The 18,195-nt window shown below is 38.7% G+C and overlaps 1 protein-coding gene across 9 annotated transcripts in view; it reads right to left on the reverse strand.

The window, feature by feature from the left end:
* Positions 1-8,816: 8,816 nt before the first annotated feature.
* Positions 8,817-18,195, reverse strand: part of UTRN (utrophin) — a 576,638-nt gene continuing 567,259 nt past the window's right edge. For 8 of the 9 annotated variants that reach the window (XM_050787306.1, XM_050787309.1, XM_050787310.1 and 5 more), the window contains 2 exons: positions 15,076-15,098; positions 8,817-10,834 (listed from right to left, as the gene is read on the reverse strand). In XM_050787306.1, coding sequence (XP_050643263.1) covers positions 10,826-10,834; positions 15,076-15,098 — 32 coding nt within the window. In that variant the 3' untranslated portion in view covers positions 8,817-10,825. The remainder of the gene's footprint in view (positions 10,835-15,075; positions 15,099-18,195) is intronic. The other variant, XM_050787307.1, reaches the window with a different exon arrangement.

Consider the following 18,195-nt stretch of genomic DNA (forward strand, 5'->3'; position numbering starts at 1 on the left):
AAATTAAAGGAATTTTGAGTGTGCTAAAGCTTCTTAAAGCAGTAGCTATAATAAGGTAGGAATTGGTACAAAGGAGTTCAGGCAACCTTCACCAGGATCCTACACTAGGAAACCAAATATCTGGGTGTGTTCAAAGAAGCTATTTCAGAATTCTAGGATTTGACTCCAGCATAAAGAAAGGATACTGGGAAATATCTAGTTGCAAACTTCCCAGGGATGATTTCAGGCACTCTACGGATGGCCCTCAGTAGCAAAGGAAATTTGCAGAATTTTACATGGAATTACCCACCCTAGCAAGGACATATTTGCCTCTACACTCAGTCAACAGCAGCAGTAAAACTTTACCAAAATGATCAAGGGTCTCTGATACACGTCTCATATGTCAACAGCACAATCGTAGTAAAAGCTATAAAGATGGGACATGGACAACAGCCAACCTTCAGAACCCTTCCAAGTTGATTTCATATCTATGCATTCTGTGATGACTTTTGAATATGTCCTGATAAATATTTGTTAATTTGTAGTTGGATTGAAGCCTTTCATCAGATATTAACAGCTCTAACAGTAGCCAAAAATAATTTTTTTTTTGATTTTGTGTTCCCAAATGTGGGAACTATTTATCACTTTAGTGATGGAAAACCCATTTTACTGGGGCTTAGCAAGAGCTTTGAAAAGCTCTGCCACTTACTCAGGAGTGTATGAGTCCATATGGATTTAGGAATACCTCTACACGATTGCAAGCAGCCATGGCAAAGAATGCTGGGGATTCATGCAACACACTTATTCCTACCATGAACAGGTGGGAGCTGTCTTTCTGCCTCTTAAGTTATCTTTACATGAACTAAAACCTAAACAATGGGTCTTCTAGAAGTAATACCAAACAAAGACAGCCATAAAACCCTGATCCACAGGACCCCTTGAGGTACTGTTAACAATTAGCAGGACAGTGAAAATCCAAGTGGTTTATTCTGGAGCCATGTCTTTCAGTGAAACATAAACCGTCCTAGAAATGGAAGATGAAGTCCCCTGTGAAGACCTCAAGTTGACCTCTATAAACAGACTTTGGGAGGAAATAGCTTCCACCAAGACTTCTGAATTCACACCTTGGATTCATGGAACAAGGCCACAGATTATCAGCTTTAAAATGAATTATTTTGCTATTTTCCTAGTATTTTGTTTCCACTTTTGCTTGTTTCAGTTTGCCTTTAACTATGTTATCTACAAAGCAACTCTTTCTAATTTTTTTTTTTTTTTTTTTTTTTTGCATTCTCAGTCACTGCCAGGTCTCAATTCAATATCTAGCTAGAATTTCCTTGAGAACTGCCATACAACCAAATGTACAGTTTCATTTGTGCACGATCCCTTTGTGAAATATTCTGCTTCTATTCCTACCATTTATTTGTAATGAGTTGGTTGACTTCTTAGGTACCAGGATTCAACAATAAGATAACTTTTTAGATGCAAACACCACAACAGGACTGATCACTGGAAATCTAAAACCCTTATCACATTCGTATTAGTCAGGGTTCTCTAGAGTGACAGAACTAATAGGATAGACATATGTATGAAAGGGAGTTTGTTAGGAGAATTGACTCACATGATCACAAGGTGAAGTCCCACAACAGGCCATCTGAAACCTGGGGAGCTGGGGAGCCAGTCCAAGTCCCCAAACCTCAAAGGTAGGGAATTTGATAATGCAGCTTTCAGTCTGTGGTCAAGGGCCCAAGAGCCCCTGGCAAATCACTGGTTAAGTCTAAGAATCCAAAAGGTGAAGAACTTGGAGTCTGTTTTCAAGGGCAGAAAGCATCCAGCACAGGAGAAAGATGGAGGCCCGAAGACTTAGCCAGTCTACCCTTTCCATTCCTGCTTTTATGCTGGCAGCTGATTACATGGTGCCCACCTAGAATGAGGGTGGGTCTGCCTCTCCCAGTCCACTGACTCAAATGTTAGTCTTCTTTGGCCACACCCTCACAGACACACCCAGGAACAATACTTTGCATAATTCAATCCGATCCAGTTGACACTCACTTTAACAGTAGACATCTGGCGAGGCTGTGTGCGCCCCTTTCTTTGCAGGTCAGTCACTCACATGATAAGAGCTTGTGTCTGATTTTCCAAAATTTCAGCTCTTTCTCTACAGGAGATAAGACTCTAACTCCAGGCAATCTTAGCAGATTTGAGGCTCAGTATATGCTTCTGGAACAGGGAGTTAGAATCCCTGAGTTCATTGTTTTCCTTCATCATTTCGCCTAGCGAACTTAGTAGCAACCAACCAACTTAATTATATTCCTTGGTTCTCCACAAATAATCAAAAGTATTGTGTAATGAGTCACTAAATTCCTTGCCTCTCACAAGCAGTGAATTAAGAGTACTGAATGCATTTATTTTGCATAACCCTCGAAACAGTTCATGCCAAGAACTATGAGTGTTCTCCACACTATTAGAAGTCAAGTCCTTAGCATTTTGGGGTCTAATAATATTAAGCAGCCACCTCCAGAAACGCCAAAACCAACTAAATTCATTCTTAGAATTGTGCTCCTCTGGAACCACTCACGGTACCAATGTACTGTATTAGCCTGTTCTTTATGCTGCTAATAAAGACATACCTGAAACTGGGTAATTTATAAAGCAAAGAGGTTGAATGGACTCATAGTTCCACATGGCTGAGGGAGGTCTCACAATCGTGGGAGAAGATAAATGAGAAGCAAACTCACATCTTACATGGTGGTAGGCAAGAGAGCTTGTGCAGGGGAACTTCCTTTTGTAAAAACCATCAGATCTCATGAGACTTATTCATTATCATGAGAACAGTGTGAGGGAAACCATCTTCATGAGTCAATTATCTCCACCTGGTCCTGCCCTTGACATGTGGAGATTATTACAATTCAAGGTGAGATTTGGGTGGGGACACAGAGCCAAAACATATCAATATCATACCTAGAAAAGTTGGTTCCTACCCCCACCAAGACTATATTCAGGGAACTTTCATGAAAGCTAGTCTTTGTCACTGAACTTTCACAGAAATAGAATTTGGAAACAGAGGGTATATACTTGGTGGCTGTCTTAAACTTTTGCAGCTCTTAAAAGGCACACTTTCCCTTCTCTTTATCTAATGATATCAGTACTACAAATTTCCTTGTCTGGTGTCATGCCACTTTTGATGAATTGTATAAAAATTGTTCAAAATTGCTTGGCAAGGGTTCAACAGTGTTTCATAAGGATATTTTGGCTAAAAAAAAAAAAAAAAAAAAAAAAAAAAAAAAAAAAAAAAAAAAAGATTATTGGATGGTCCCCCAGTGATAAGTATTGGATTTTTGGCTACTGTCTGGATTAGAGGCTCCTTGTGTTGTTAAACTGATGTCCACTTTCTGAATAATCTCTGACATCACTCAGAATATATTTTGGCCAGTTTTTTTCTTGGACAAAGAGATAGTTTGATAACATTTCAAGAAGGCTAAAAATTTCAACTTGATTTGGAGCCATAACTGTTCAAGGAGTGTTCTGGATTACTTTCTTCTCTTTCAAGAGAGATGTCCAAAAAGTTAAGAGAATCATACATACTATACTTCATACACTAGCAGGGGAGTTAGGCAATACCACCAAGGCTATAGAAGCCCTGGTCTGTGAGGTTCAGGAAATTGAGCAAGTGGTGGTTGAGAACAGAGCAGCTTTAATCAGCAGCTCATTTTTATAGCAGCTCTTTTTCTGGGTTGCAGAATTTGGATTTGTGATCCCCAGCATTTTGCATACTCTGTGCAGCCATTGTCCCATATAACGGTCCAACAAATGATCATCCAACAAAAAGAACAGGAAAACTTGACACTTACAGTGGTTGAAAAGACCATCCTGGGAATATAATACACAATCATGACACTGCAAATTGCAGTGAAGGTGTGGCTTGACCCTGCCTCCAGATGTTAATGATTTATTCTTTAACTCAGGCTGAAGAAGCTGAGAACCAAAAGCATCTTACACCCATGCAGCTTTCCCTACATTGACATGACGTTATGAGTTCATTATCTTCAGTAACATAGCTTTGATATTCCTCTGTCTTCAACATCATGACTCTAATAACTTGATTATCTGTTCCAAAAATTTTCTAAAACTTCACTTGTATGAACATCAAACTATTATTCAAACTATTATTAACAGCTCTTTTCCCCAAGATTCTTCAAACTCTTTGCTTGAAAACCCTTGCCTTGCCATGTCTTCCAATCTACAACTATTACAGCATTCTCCTTATGCAAACCCAATCAAGCCGTTTCCCCTCTGAGATGCCACAAAAACTGTCAAGGACTGTTCTCTTATGGCTTTTAAAAATAGCACAGCTTTGTACTATCAATAGCTTATTTTGGTGGCATTTATCTGGAACCAGCAGACATATATAACACAGATTCCTGAGCACGGTCTGCAGAGGTTCATATTCAGTATTTTTGGGGAGAGTCTACCCAGACTCCAGATGATTCTGAGGAGGGTGCTATGAGGACCACAATTTACTGCTCTAATACACAGCTGTGTTTAAACTTGCAGAACCAGGTAAGGTTAAAATAACTAAACAATTTGTCTCTGAGGCTAGGACAAATACAGTGACATGTACTCTGGTGTCCTTGTACGTGTGGGTTTGGTCCTAAGCTGTTCTGATTCAGGAACTCCATTTAATTTATCTATGGGTGGTGATAAAACTAAAGAGAACTGATACTTAATGACTAATCTCAAGAGAATTAGTTCCTATTCACAGGGCACATTTCCAATAATTGCTATATAGAATTCCTTTTGTTATCAATATTATGAGAAATAAATTTAAGAATTAGTACATGCTTTCTCAAAACACTAAAGGAATAGAATTATAAAATATTTCAAATAGGCTGTGACAATCAATCTATGGCACTGTTCTTCTTAAAAAAAGAATAAAATATCTGAAGAGAAATGTGAGTAAGCTTTTACCTGCATGCAAAGGAGCCAGACCTTCAAAATAGAGCAGTTGGAGGAGAGAAAATAAATGGTTCTTATAGTTCTATTTATTACATGGCAGTCACATTCCAAACTGGATAATATTTTATCATTTTTTAGAGATAGGATTTTGCTCTGTGACCCAGGCTAGAGTGCAGTGGTGTGATCACAGTTCACTGTAACCTCAAACTACTGGACTCAAGTAATCCTCCCACCTCAGCCTCCTGAGTAGCTAGGACTATAGGCAAGTACCACCATACCTGCCTAACTAAAACAATTTTTTTTTTTTTAATAGAGACAGGGGCTTCACTATGTTGCACAGGCTGGTCTAGAACTCCCAGCCTCAAGCGGTCCTCTTGCCTCAGCCTCTCAAAGTGCTGAGATTACAGGCATGAGCCACCATGCTTGGCCTTGGATGTTTTAGTCAGTTACAGGAGAAGCCGGGAAATTCCTATTCGTAATTAGGCAAAGAAACAAACAAAACATTTAAAAATCAATATTTTAGTATTTTTGAAAAATGGCCCTAGAAAAAATAATATCAAGGACTAAGTGTAATTACATCCCATGGCAACCTGGAAACTCCTCTCATTTAATTATTATGATGGTTAACTTTATGTGTCAACTTGACTGGGGTAAGGGATGACCAGCTAGCTGGCAAAATGTTATTTCTGGGTATGTCTGTGAGGATGTTTGTGGAAGAGATTAACATTTGAATTGGTACACTGAGTAAAGAAGATTGCCCTAACCAATGTGGAAGCATCATCCAGTCCACTGAGGGCTGGAATAGAACAAAAAGGTGGGAGGAAGGGCAGATTTGGTCTTCCTGTGTAAGACTGGAAGGCCATCTTCTCTTGCCTTGAGACATCAGCACTCCAGGTTCTCAGGCCTTTAGGCTGAGATTAGGACTTGCACCATTTTTCCCCCTAGTTCTCAGGTTTTGGGGTTTGGACTGAACTTACCCAGCAGCTTTCCTGGGCTTCCAGCTTGCAGACAACAGATGGTGGGACTTCTTAGCCTCCACATTCATGTCAGCCAATATTTCATAATCAATCTCTTTCTACATATCTATATCTATCCTATTGGTTCTGTTTCTCTGGAGAACTCTAATACAATTACAAATTCAAAATTTGTGATTTCTAAGGACAGATATATGAGGACAGAGCTAAGCTGAAGGCAAATTTTCAGTTCATTTCTCCTAATTACCCACAAAATTCAAAACTACCAAAAAAGCAGCTGTCTTTAAAAGAATATCTGAATTTAAGCATATGTGTCAACTGCAAATACCCTAAAATATGCCACAATTTGAAGGCCTCCAAAATGAGAGATTAGAGCTAAGTTTGTTAGTTTATGCAAAGTGCAAATAAATTGCATGTTTCTAAACATGCCCCTTGGGAGGGGCACTGTATCACATGTGCCCTACTGATTTGGTCAAAGTGAGGAGCCTCCTACATGTTGTGTGTTCTTCCAACTAAAATTTTTTAACAATTAAAACTGAACAAAGGTTCATCTGAGCAGTTTATTGTAGCATCTTTATTCCATTTCTCACAGTTTTCTTTCCTATTTTTATTTTTCCTAATTTTGCTGTAAGTTTTGAGGTCTTCTTCTCTTAGGACTTTAGGCACAAGCATGACAATTTTCCTACTTGTTTTTTCTTTTTTGAAATTGCTTTGTTAGCTTGGAGTGAAAGGGCTGATCTTCTTGACCTTTGTTTTAAAAGATGCCCCTGTAAAGAAGCTACTGCTGTTTCCGTCCACTGGAGCAGTGGACATGAAGCCTAAGGAAATGGATACTTTATGTTCTGGCTCCAAGTTCTCCGCTTAGCCTATCTTAAGGTTTACATGGTGAAACCTAATGGCCACCAATTCATTATGCTTTCTGTAGCTATACCTATCCTTTGTCCTTGACTTTTACAGTTTCTCTCAGTACAGACATGAAATGTATTCCCATACCAAGACTTGTAATTTGCTTTGACCAACAGAATTTGGCTGAAGTAAAGATGTGCCACTTTTCAGCAAAGGCCTCCTTCTGCATGCCCACCCTTCTGCCATTGCATGAGAATATCCCTAGGTTAGTCTGCTAGTGGATCAAGGAACTCATCCAAGTGTTCCCAGTCATCCTAGGTTAACCATGCCACATTGGTCAACAGCCAGTCAGCTCTCAGACCTGAGTGCAGCCCAGCCAAGATCAGCAGAGCCCTCAAGTGATCCAAAGCTGGCCACAAATGTGTGAGCAAGTCTAACTGAGATCAGAAGAGTCTGCCTGGAGTAGCTGAACCCCATATACCATAAGTTAAATAAATGTTTATTATAATGCATGGGTTTTATGGCTCCCATGCAGCATGACTGTGGCAATAGATAACTGATACCACAGGCAGTGGATGCAATGTAATTGTGATTACCTCCTGCTCTCCGTAGCAGCCTCATTCTGGTCACTTAATTAACCTCACAAAAACATAAGCTGACGTTATATGTTAGTGAAGCTCTTGGACCCTACTCATAGGTTTAAGTAGTAGTGTTAGTGGTGGTTTACTGTATTATCATTAAATTCTCCACTAATGAATTTAGAAAGGCCTCTGAAAAAGCTGGCATACTGAAACAGCGAATGTGGGTGGGAGAAAAACTACCCAAGAGCAAACTACAAAGATTATCTACCTGTCTATCATCTATCTATCTATCTATCTATCTATCTATCTATCTATCTATCTATCTAATCTATCATCTATCTCTATGTCTTCACAGTATATATAGTATACTGTGCCTTGATTGTAACATATATATATATATTTGTGATATATAACAACCTGAAGGCACAGTATATGTCTGTAGTCTATTTTGTGTTGCTATAACAGAATACCACAGATTGGGTAATTTAGAAAGAAAAGAAATTTATTTCTCAGAGTTCTGGAGGCTGGGAAGTCCAATATCAAGGTGCCAGCATCTGGTAAGGCCTGTCTTGCTGTGTCATCCTGTGGTGGAATATGACAAGGCAGACAGCATGCAAGAGAAAGTGAGAGAACCCAACATGCTTTCATAACAAACCCACTTGAGATAGCAAACACACTTCTGTGATGACATTAATCCATTCATGACCTCTAACCTCATGATCCAATCACTTCTTAAAGGTCACACCCCTCAACACTATGGAATGGGGGATTAAATTTTCAACACATGAACTGTGGGTGACACATTCAAACCACAGCAGTATGAAAGCAAAACTGGTTTGTTCTCACTTCTATTTTCAGCTACCTAGTCAACAAGTTGCTAGAAATCAAGTGTTTTCTCAGGAATGCTTAATGTCAGCAGTACTTAATGGTACGCAGGATTTTTAAAATGTTTGTTCATCAGAATGTATCAGTCTTCTTTATTTTAACAAATTATATTTTAGATGATTTTTCTAGTTCATAGACAGCTTTTAATTTTAGAATCAAGCAACATGATTCTCAACATTGTTTCCCACTGAATGGCTTCAGAAATTGATTAAACCTACTAGTTTGGATAAAAATCACACAGTATTTGAGAGCATGAAACTAAAAGTAGATTTGAAAGGAACTTCATGTCAACAGCATCTAGTTATTAAAACACTCAATAGGGTTTATGTACACACCTTTACATCCAATATTACTTTTATCAAACAGCCTTCTATCTATAAAATAAATTGAGAATCATGTACGTATATGTATGTGTAAGAGATGGGGGACAGAGAGAGAATGAGAGCAACAGGAGACTGTATTAGTGTGTATGAGAGAAACTGCAGGAAAATATGTAGATATATCAAGATACAGGCTCTCTCTATATCTTTATTTCATAAATGTGCATTCAAAACTCAGATTCTATCAGTGAACCCAGCTGAAGAATATCAAAGTCATCTTGTGTTAAAATCACTTTTATTCAGGATGAAAAATACAATATGTAACCAGATGATGATAGTCTGTGATTAGTTCTTTACCATATATTTCAAAAGAACTACATACTTACTTCCCATTGTTGTTACTACAATATATTTCTGTATATTTATTATTACTTAGAAGGTTACAATGTAGTGTTTTACGTAGCTTTTCCTTAATAGCAGATAGAGGACATTTTGCATACAAATGCAGGCAGAAAGAAAATTAATACATGACTTTTTAAAGTAAGAACAAGGAAGACACCAAATCTACAACTTGGAGTTGAGAGTTCAGGGAATTGTTTTTTCTTTAAATAGGTGCTTTCTTGGGTATGACATGGCCTGATAAAAGCTCTAGACTTTGCAGACTGCAGCAGCATAAAGCAGTTTCCAATGCAATGGATGAAGATGGATCTGAGGTAGAAAGGTGGTCATGGCTTTCCTTTTATATAAAACAATTTTCTGCTTTTCAAAATATCTCTGCTGCAAATAGACACCCTTGCCCCCCAACCCACCCAACCTATTCTAAAATAATAGCAATTTCTAACTTTAAGCCTCCTTCTGGCCAGATCCCAGCTAAAGAGAACCCAAAGTTAAAATGTCTTTATGTTTTAAAAGCAAATATGTTTGAATCAAAACATATTATTTTCACTTTTTTTTTTTTTGGTTCCTCTACATTTGGTAATTAAGTAACATGTTTAAACTGAATCAATTAAACGTTAAATCAGAAGCTAAACCAAAATACTTAATTGAATGCACTCAAAGATGTAGGTGGAGGTACCATCACGTAAGCATTAATTTCATTCTTCTGTAGAAGCAGTGACATAGATTTTTGATAAACATTCTTTCCAAATATATTGATCAAGTGAAGGGTATAAAAACATCTGATCTTTCACCCAAAAGGTAAAACAAGCTGTGCACTAAATGTGTGTCCGCTTTCAGTAAGAAAACAACTAGGAGATTCAAGAACTATTAAGGACTTGAAAATACAAAACAACAATAAAATTATCTTTGAAGGGAACTAAAGGCAATGATGTGTTCTGGTATCACCATAGGTAAAGGTGTGCTGTGCATATAATGATGAAAATTAAGACATGGGAACTAGGAAAGATTGTACTAAAGTTTGTTTCTGTGTCAAAATGAAAACATGCTTAAGTGGGCAACCTTTGGTAATATGATCTTTGAGATTATCATAATGTAGTCTTCTTTATCAAATAGATTAAGACATTAAATAAATAATTAATTCCTACTTACATAAAAAGGGAATAAAATGCAGGAAAAAATATCCCAAAAGAAATGCCATTTAGGCCCATAGGATTTTTATTACGGTTATCCAAGTGGACAGCAAAGAAGTAAATGGGCAACGTCAAATAAAGTTAAAAGGCATACACAGGGCTGTAGCTTAAACCATATGTGTATATATATAAGATATTTGATTGAAATTTATGAATTTATTAATATGGCCAAATCACGGAAACAAATACATGGGATCTATTTGGTTATATGGCTGATAAATTATAAATAACCAAAACATTGTGGTGAAAGAGTCAAAGAAATAATGAAGTTACTGTGCAACGTTAATAAGAACAGCAGAAGGAATGTAAAAATGTAAAATGGTCTTCTAATTCTTATGTAAGCTTTGTCATAGTTATTAAAAAGATGGCATCATATTAGAAAGCCCCCACCCACTTTCCCAATGCTGTATACATTATACAAATCCGTGACAAATGTATTACCATTTCCAAATACCTCTCTGTTCATTAATTTACACTTGCATAGAAAGGGAAGAAGAAAACAATAATATATGGTTATTATAAAAACAAAATATCCATTTCTCTTTGGATAGGCAGTGTTTTACTCTTTCAGTAGAACACACAGTCAGCACTCAACACTGTGGGCCAAGGAGCCATGGAGCTTCTGATTAAATGGAACTTGGAATTGGCATTTGCTGAAAAGGGCAACACTGTATCTCAGGAAACATTGGCTGGCCGAATCACATTGCCTGTGGGAAGGGAAAATAGCACTGTCAGAACATTTGCATGAAACATCACAGGAAGCAGAGATTTGTCAATTCTTGAAGAAAATAAAAGTGCTTCTTTCAGGAGTCTTACTTAACTCCCATGTGACTTTTGTTTCCTGCAATGAGGTCCTTCCCTCTCATGATGAAGTTACCTAGTCTGCTTTCTATCACTGCAGCTGATTTAGAGGGAGGTCTGAAAGTCTTTTCTCTTGACCAGGCTGAAAGCTAAGTTAAAATGGAGAGGACTTCACTTCTTTCTGCTGGAGGTGAGTGAATGAGGCTGGTGAGTGAATGAGGCTGGTGAAAATATCCCATGTCTTCCTGGGGGACTGTGGGAGGTCATCTGTAGAGGGGGTACCCTAACAATGCCAACCCATCTTGATCTCAAGCTGGAGTCCAGAGAAGAGGAAGAGAAGGCAGGAATCATAACCCAAGTGTGTGCAGTGGTGCCAGTTAAAGTTAAATGTCCCAGGTCAGAGACAATATAATGTCCCAGGCCACACTCACAGAAGTGGTATCAACCTTTTGGAGGGAGGGTCAAACTTTTGGTCTTCTAAAAGGATTTTGAAATTAGAAAAAAATAAGGAAAATTATAAAATGAAATCATCCAAATTGGACCATGCCTCAAAAACCATAAAACGCCATTCTGGACTCTCAGGAAAGATACTCAACTGCTTTACACCTTATTTTATGGGGGACTTTAGCATAAAGTCCTGCTCCCTGGAAGCATGTTCCTCATTGTTCCTGGAAAAGCTGCCCACGGAGCCCCACCTTTTCCCAGGTATGCTGAAAGCGGCAAACTCATTTGACTCTGGCCTAGAGCCTATTCTCCATGACTATACAAACTTGGATTCTTCAGACACTTGCTTCTCCATTGTGAACATTTGATTGTCATGTTAGAGGGAGCAAAAATTCAGCAAACATTGATGGGTTCCAGGCATTGTACTGAGGTGAGGCCCTCCTGTGAAGCAAGTGTGGAAGATATCTCAGCCAGGCAGCCTCATTCAATTCTAATATGAGGTAAGTGCCAGACCTAGTAAATTCAAAGTGGTTTGAGGACACAGAAGGGGAGAGATTAACTCTGTATGAGAAAGGAACATTTTGTTACATACTAATATTGATAACTGAAACTCTGGCACAGATTCATGTTGAATATAAAGCCAAGAGGAGTTTTGCATTCTGTCTATATACTCCATTATCCTTGAGAATTAGATGTGTCTATTACTCGGACACACAATATTTCTCCTTTTAGGTGTCAGAATTCTAAAAATTTAAGTTCAGGCTATGTAAGCATTAGCTCAATCCTCCATGTGAAAATATATAATTTTCATGAGTTTCCATTTGACCCAAGACATGATAAATGAAGAAGAGGGAAGAGAAGGAAAATGCTGAAGGGTAAAGCAAAGAACAAAAAAACAAATGGAGAGGGAAGGAAGAAAATGGGAAAGGGGCCTCTTGTATTGAGTTAGATGTTTGCTTCATCCACTAAGTTGCTGTACAACCAGGAACAATTTAGCTCTTTGTAAACTCAATTTCTAAAATCTAGAAACAGAGTAGGAGGAGAAGGCCTCCTAAGATCATTTTCTGCTTTAAATTCCGAGCACTTGTATTATAATAAGTATTGGAGGATTTTAAAAGACTCTCTCTTCCCTCCTTGCCTTTGTCATTCACAGCCTCATTCCACCTGGGGACCATCAGGACTAACCTCATTTTACCCTTTATCCTTAATTTAATGGGCCACCCTAAAAAGCTCTAGACTCCTGGTCGCCTTTCCATCACCTGTATTCTAGTCATATAGATATCTGCATACCCCTTTTTGTGTCCCCATGCCTTGCCCTTCCTAGCTCTTGAAACCCGTCCCATATGTCATGTGGCCTGTGATCCGCAAAATCCAGGTTCCCAAACCCTTCTCTGAATGCTGCCTGCATCTACTTGCTCTAATGAATATCTGCATCTACCTGAAGACACAGTTTCCCTCATAACCCTCTCACATAGCACTTCCCCTCCCTCCCCTCCCCCATTCCTTATACACTGCATGAGTCTTCCTGGGTCCTCATTGAGGCCTTTGGGGTATCTTCTTTCTCTTCTCCCTAAAAACAGCCAGCTTTGAATCTTAAGTCATCAGACTACACCAATCCATTATGCAGTCATCTACTGACTCCATGGGTCATGTTCCTTCACTTCTTGAAGTAAAAAATGGCTCAATGTCACCCACTCTAAAGCTGTTTTTAAATGTCAGTGATTTCAACACCCATGGAGATGATTCTCCAGCACTCTGGCTTCTCGGATCTTTAGGCTCTTTTCCTCCAATGGTCCTGTCTTCCACCCTTCTTAGCCATTCACACAAAGGTCCAAATACTTGGCAACCCCTCTAATTTCAATATCATTCAATCCAGCTTCTGACAACCACTTCTACCTCTACAGCATACCTCCCCTACAACTGCAAATTTATCCATCCTTTGATAATAGGATCCATTGATCCTCCCGTCTTTATTTCTGTCTCCCACACTGGACATTTCCTCATTCCTTTTGCTACTGAGCTGAAGCATCTGGTTCAATCATTATAATCACTTCTTTGCCTCTTCCCTTGGATCACTGTGCTCACTTTGTCAAACCCCAACTTCAACTTTTTAAATGCAATACTCAGCTCACTCTGGTGCCTCTGCTCATGAACATGAATATGCCTAGAGGGCAACTTAAAACCCTGCAGAATGGCCTCATGTTAAATTCATGAGTGGCATCTTTAATGCTGCTTGTAGTCACACTCTATTTCCCAGGCCATCTGCTCTTCTATTCTCCAAGAAGCTATCACACATCCTCCAGTCTCTCCTCGCACCTCTGACACCTCCTCCCCAACCTCACTCCCTGCTGAAGTCCTAGCTTCCAATTCACTCAGACAACAGAAGCAAGCAGGAGAGAACACCCACAGCTCACCACACCCCTAGTCTACTTCACATACTCTTGTCTTTTAGTTAAGATCCTAGCCTCTCTTGCCAATAAGACAATCATTCAGCAGGTTTATTGTTTCAAAAAGATTAGCAAACAAGTTTATGAAAGAAAATGTTCTCCAAAGCTGCTGTGGCTTTGTGGCACATTATTACTAAAAGTATGTGATAGAAAATGTGAATGGAAAACAAAATCTCAGGATCCCTAACTCACTATGCTAAAGGGAAAAATTAAATGTGGGAACTGAGTCACACAAAAACTACCTTCCTACACAGATAGTTGCAAAGATAGAAGGCCAGTGACCTCCCTCACAAATTGCTCACAAGGAAATTTCTAAGGGCCCCCAAATCTTTACCCAAAAGAGTTTTGTTGAATTTCACCCAGACAATGTGAATTAACAGCTTATCTTTACAGGACAAAGGCAGGACTAGAACTCATCTCTCCGCCCACCCTGAGAAAAATGCGTATTTGACTGCTTCTTCTACTCTGGGCATACTTTATCTTACATAAAATGCAGATTTACTGAGCGTGAGACAAATGCATAATTGACTGTTCCTCCACCCCCTCCTGCCTGCTCTTTCCTTTTTGTGAAGTCCTCAAAATCCTTTTTTTTTTGGGGGGTGGGGGGAACAAAAACAAAAACAAACAAACAAAAAACAAAAACAAAAACAAAAAACCAACAGCAACCAAAAAACCACACACAGGCTACAAATCCTAATGAAACTTATGTCTCTTTTTCCCGGGTGTGTCCTCAACCTTGGCAAAGTAAACTTCTAAATTGATTGAGACCTGTCTATACACTTTTTGGTTTATAGAAAATACTAAAAGGCATAAGGCTATAGCTGCCAACAGTTCTCAGCAAATTTTTAAGTAAAAACTTGAAATATTTTCCCCCTCAAAGTAACAAAACCATCTCTGTGGTACCAGTCATTTTGTTTTTAGGTCAGTGTTCTGTGATAGCCACCTTAAGTACACATTTGAGAGAGCAGTGGTGGCCAAATCTATCTAGAGTGACTTTATGTAGCACATAAGATGCCATTAAAAAGCTGTTAGAACACAAAGGATCAAACACATGGTATTTTCGGTATCTGTGGCTTGGGAGCCACCCCCCACCCCCAGACTGACAAACTGCTGTACAGAATCAACTAACATTTAAATGTCAAGTAAGTTTACTTATTTACATGGAGAATAAAGTAGGAGTAAAATCAGTGGTGGATAATCTGCTTACTCTAGGTTGGGATCAGTAACATAGAGCCAACCAACCCATTAACTCTTACCTGTGGCCTGCTGGGAACATTTGCTGAAAGAGAAAACAAAAGAAGTCACTTAATGGCAGTCCCCTTACTTTGTTGGTTCCAACTTTCAGGCACGCAAACGCATGGAAAGTATCAGTCTACATAGGGTAATAATAGCCCAGCTGTTAAATGGATGCTAATAGGAAAACCCCACATTTTTTTTTTCCCAGCTTAATGCTTCAATGAGGGCTAGTTTTCCTGGTTAGTTTCTCATATCCCATGTGATTTAAGATTTAGTGCATACGCTAAAGCATTTACTGAGCATTTAGTCTTGCAAAAAATCTCATTTCCTATTTAAAACACACTGTGTATTTGGTTTTTGTATCAGAACAGAACATGTTCTACTTACTTTACTGAGCACTAATTCTGACCAAGGGACCACTGGAGGCATAAGTCTTTGGTTTCTGCCTCCCTTGACCCACCCTTGACACACCCTGGACCCTAAGGCCCAGGAAAATGGTGGCCAAGTACTTGTATCAAGGAAAGCACTGGCCTAATCCTCTTTGGGATAGTAATAGTGCCTGGGATGGGCCCAGTTAGGAACACTGGAGAAGTTAGAATATGGCATCTAATTCTCCTTTCCACACAGATAGCTCAATTCTTTTTTGGTTCCAGAGCCCATGGCAGTGAAGACGATCTGGCGGGCATTGCAAGGGCAGCCACTAACATCTCTTCTCTAACACATCTGCTTTTCATCCCCTCTTTTGCTGCATGATCATCTCATTCTCAATGCTGGGAGAAAAAAGAGGAGATCTGTCCCCCAATAATGGAAACATCTGTTCTTGGTCAAATAAGAGTTGTCCCTAATCATCTAGCATGCTACACTCCTTCCATCTCTCACTGTTCTATGCTGAGTGGGAGAAAGGACATCAGTGACCATGTGCTGTGTGCCGGGAGCTATGTGAGAAACAAAGAGCAGGCATGAAGAGTACCCTTCCTATAACGTCTGGAGGGAAAGTGTGAGCCCCAGTATTTGGGGGAGATATCAGGCTAAAAGGAGCCTAGTTCTACCAGATCTGTAAGTTACATCCAGGAGAAAAGAGTGGAGCTCCACAGTGTCCAGGGGATAGCTGAGTTGAATTATTATTAAGTACACCATAGGTTTACACACTCTTTTTAAAACAGACAGAGTTATGTGTCTCTTGCAAGTAACAAATATAACAAATAGCCAAACCCTGGACAGAAGTCTAATCCATTTTGCTCCAAACCAATACTTTTAACCTTACAGCCTTTTATCAAATAAAAGGCTATGGGTATTCGCCTGAACAAATCACACAAAAATATTTTAAAAAGGAAATCACTGCATTGCAGTGGGTTTTTGGTTTTTGATGAGTGCCATTCAAGCTTAATAAACATAGGCAATTCATAGTAAAAATATGCCTGTGGGTCAAAAATAATTTTGAAAGCATTTGGTGGTCTATCAGCAAAAATTAGTTGGCTTACTGCCAGTATTCTATACATTTAAAGGACATAAGTAAAAAATGGACAAAAAAATTTTATACCAAAAATAAAAATAGTTACTGCAGTCAGTATGCATATTTGTTAATTGGCAGTACAGTTAAACCCCCTTCATTATTTCCTTGCCAGGAAGTGACAGAAATGCTTGCTTCTCTGCTCTAAGACTCAACATAAATAATTTAAAAAAGACTTCAAAAGGCCATAATTCAAGGATGTGATCAGGACCAACTGGGATATTAATTCAAAGGAGTTCTAAAGTGTTATCTGCAACAATGTGTAGACACAGTTAAAAAACGGTTATATTAAAGTAGGCAATTCACACAGTTAGGATTTATGAATACAGAGTTTCATTTTAATTCCAAGATTGCCAAGAGTGGAAATTCATTTGGGGCCATGTTAATTTTTAATCCAAAAAGGATAAAAGTCAAGATTAACATGCAGATCAATTCATTGTATGCTGGCGACAAGCATTTTTAAAGTTCTCATTAGTTACAGGGGCTCAAGGGATTGGTTTGGCATTGGGAGGGTGCCAGTCCAATTTGTTTAGATAAATTCTCCAAAGGTGGTTGGTAAGCTTTGGGAATCACAAAAGCTTATTAAAATATTTGCTGGCTGAGCAACTTCAAAGGGACAAAAGAACAAATGAATCCTACAAAACCTTCTGAGTACTATCTAGGAATGCTTCAAGGAAACCTTCCCAGCGAGAAAATGTAATCATTCACTCAAGTCAGAAACATGTACTGGGGCCAGGTGTGGTGGCTCATGCTTGTAATCCCAGCAGTTTGGGAGGCTGGGGTGGGTGGTTCACTTGAGGCCAGGAGTTTGAGGCCAGCCAGGCCAACATGGTGAAACCCCATCTCTACTAAAAATACAAAAATTAGTTGGGCATGGTGGCATGTGCCTGTAGTCCCAGCCACTTGGGGAGGCATGAGAATTGCTTGAGCCTGGGAGATGGAGGTTACAGAGACCCGAGATCGTGCCATTGAACTCCAGCCTGGGCAACAGAGTGAGACTCTGTCTCAAAAAAAAAAAAAAAAAGAGAGAAAGAAACATGCACTGGGCACCAAGTCTACCTCCCATGATGATTTCTATTCTGCATCAATTTTTAAAAGTTTTAATAATTATAGGCAGAATATGAAAATATGTATCAATTTTATAAATAAGTCAATTCAGCTTTTATTTTTATGGAAAGCTGTCCCTATCTTGTATATGTTTATAATACCAGAGAGAAAATATGAATAGCAGAACTTTCAGAAGCCAAGACTTAAAACATGGAGATTTCAAAGGATTCTAAAATACACTTTTCATCATTTCATACATGAATGTGCTTGAATTCTTGAAAAGAAGACATGACTAGTAATGTTCATTCAGAAAACTATGACTATTATAAATATTTGTGAATGTGCATAGTTAAGACTATGAGAACACGAAGCCAGCTGCTCCATACCAATACTTTTAAACCAACAGCTTTTTATCAAATAGACGGCTATGGGTATTTTACATACAAACATATTTAAAAGGAAATCATTGCATTTCAGTAGGTTTTGAGTTTTTGACGAATGTGATTCAAGCTTAATAAACATTAAGGAATCTTAGAACTCCATAAACCACTCTCTGAACACTGAGAATGACATTGGTGAAGAT

Source organism: Macaca thibetana, chromosome 4 (assembly GCF_024542745.1).
Source record: "Macaca thibetana thibetana isolate TM-01 chromosome 4, ASM2454274v1, whole genome shotgun sequence".
In the NCBI taxonomy this organism is placed as follows: Eukaryota; Metazoa; Chordata; class Mammalia; order Primates; family Cercopithecidae; genus Macaca; species Macaca thibetana.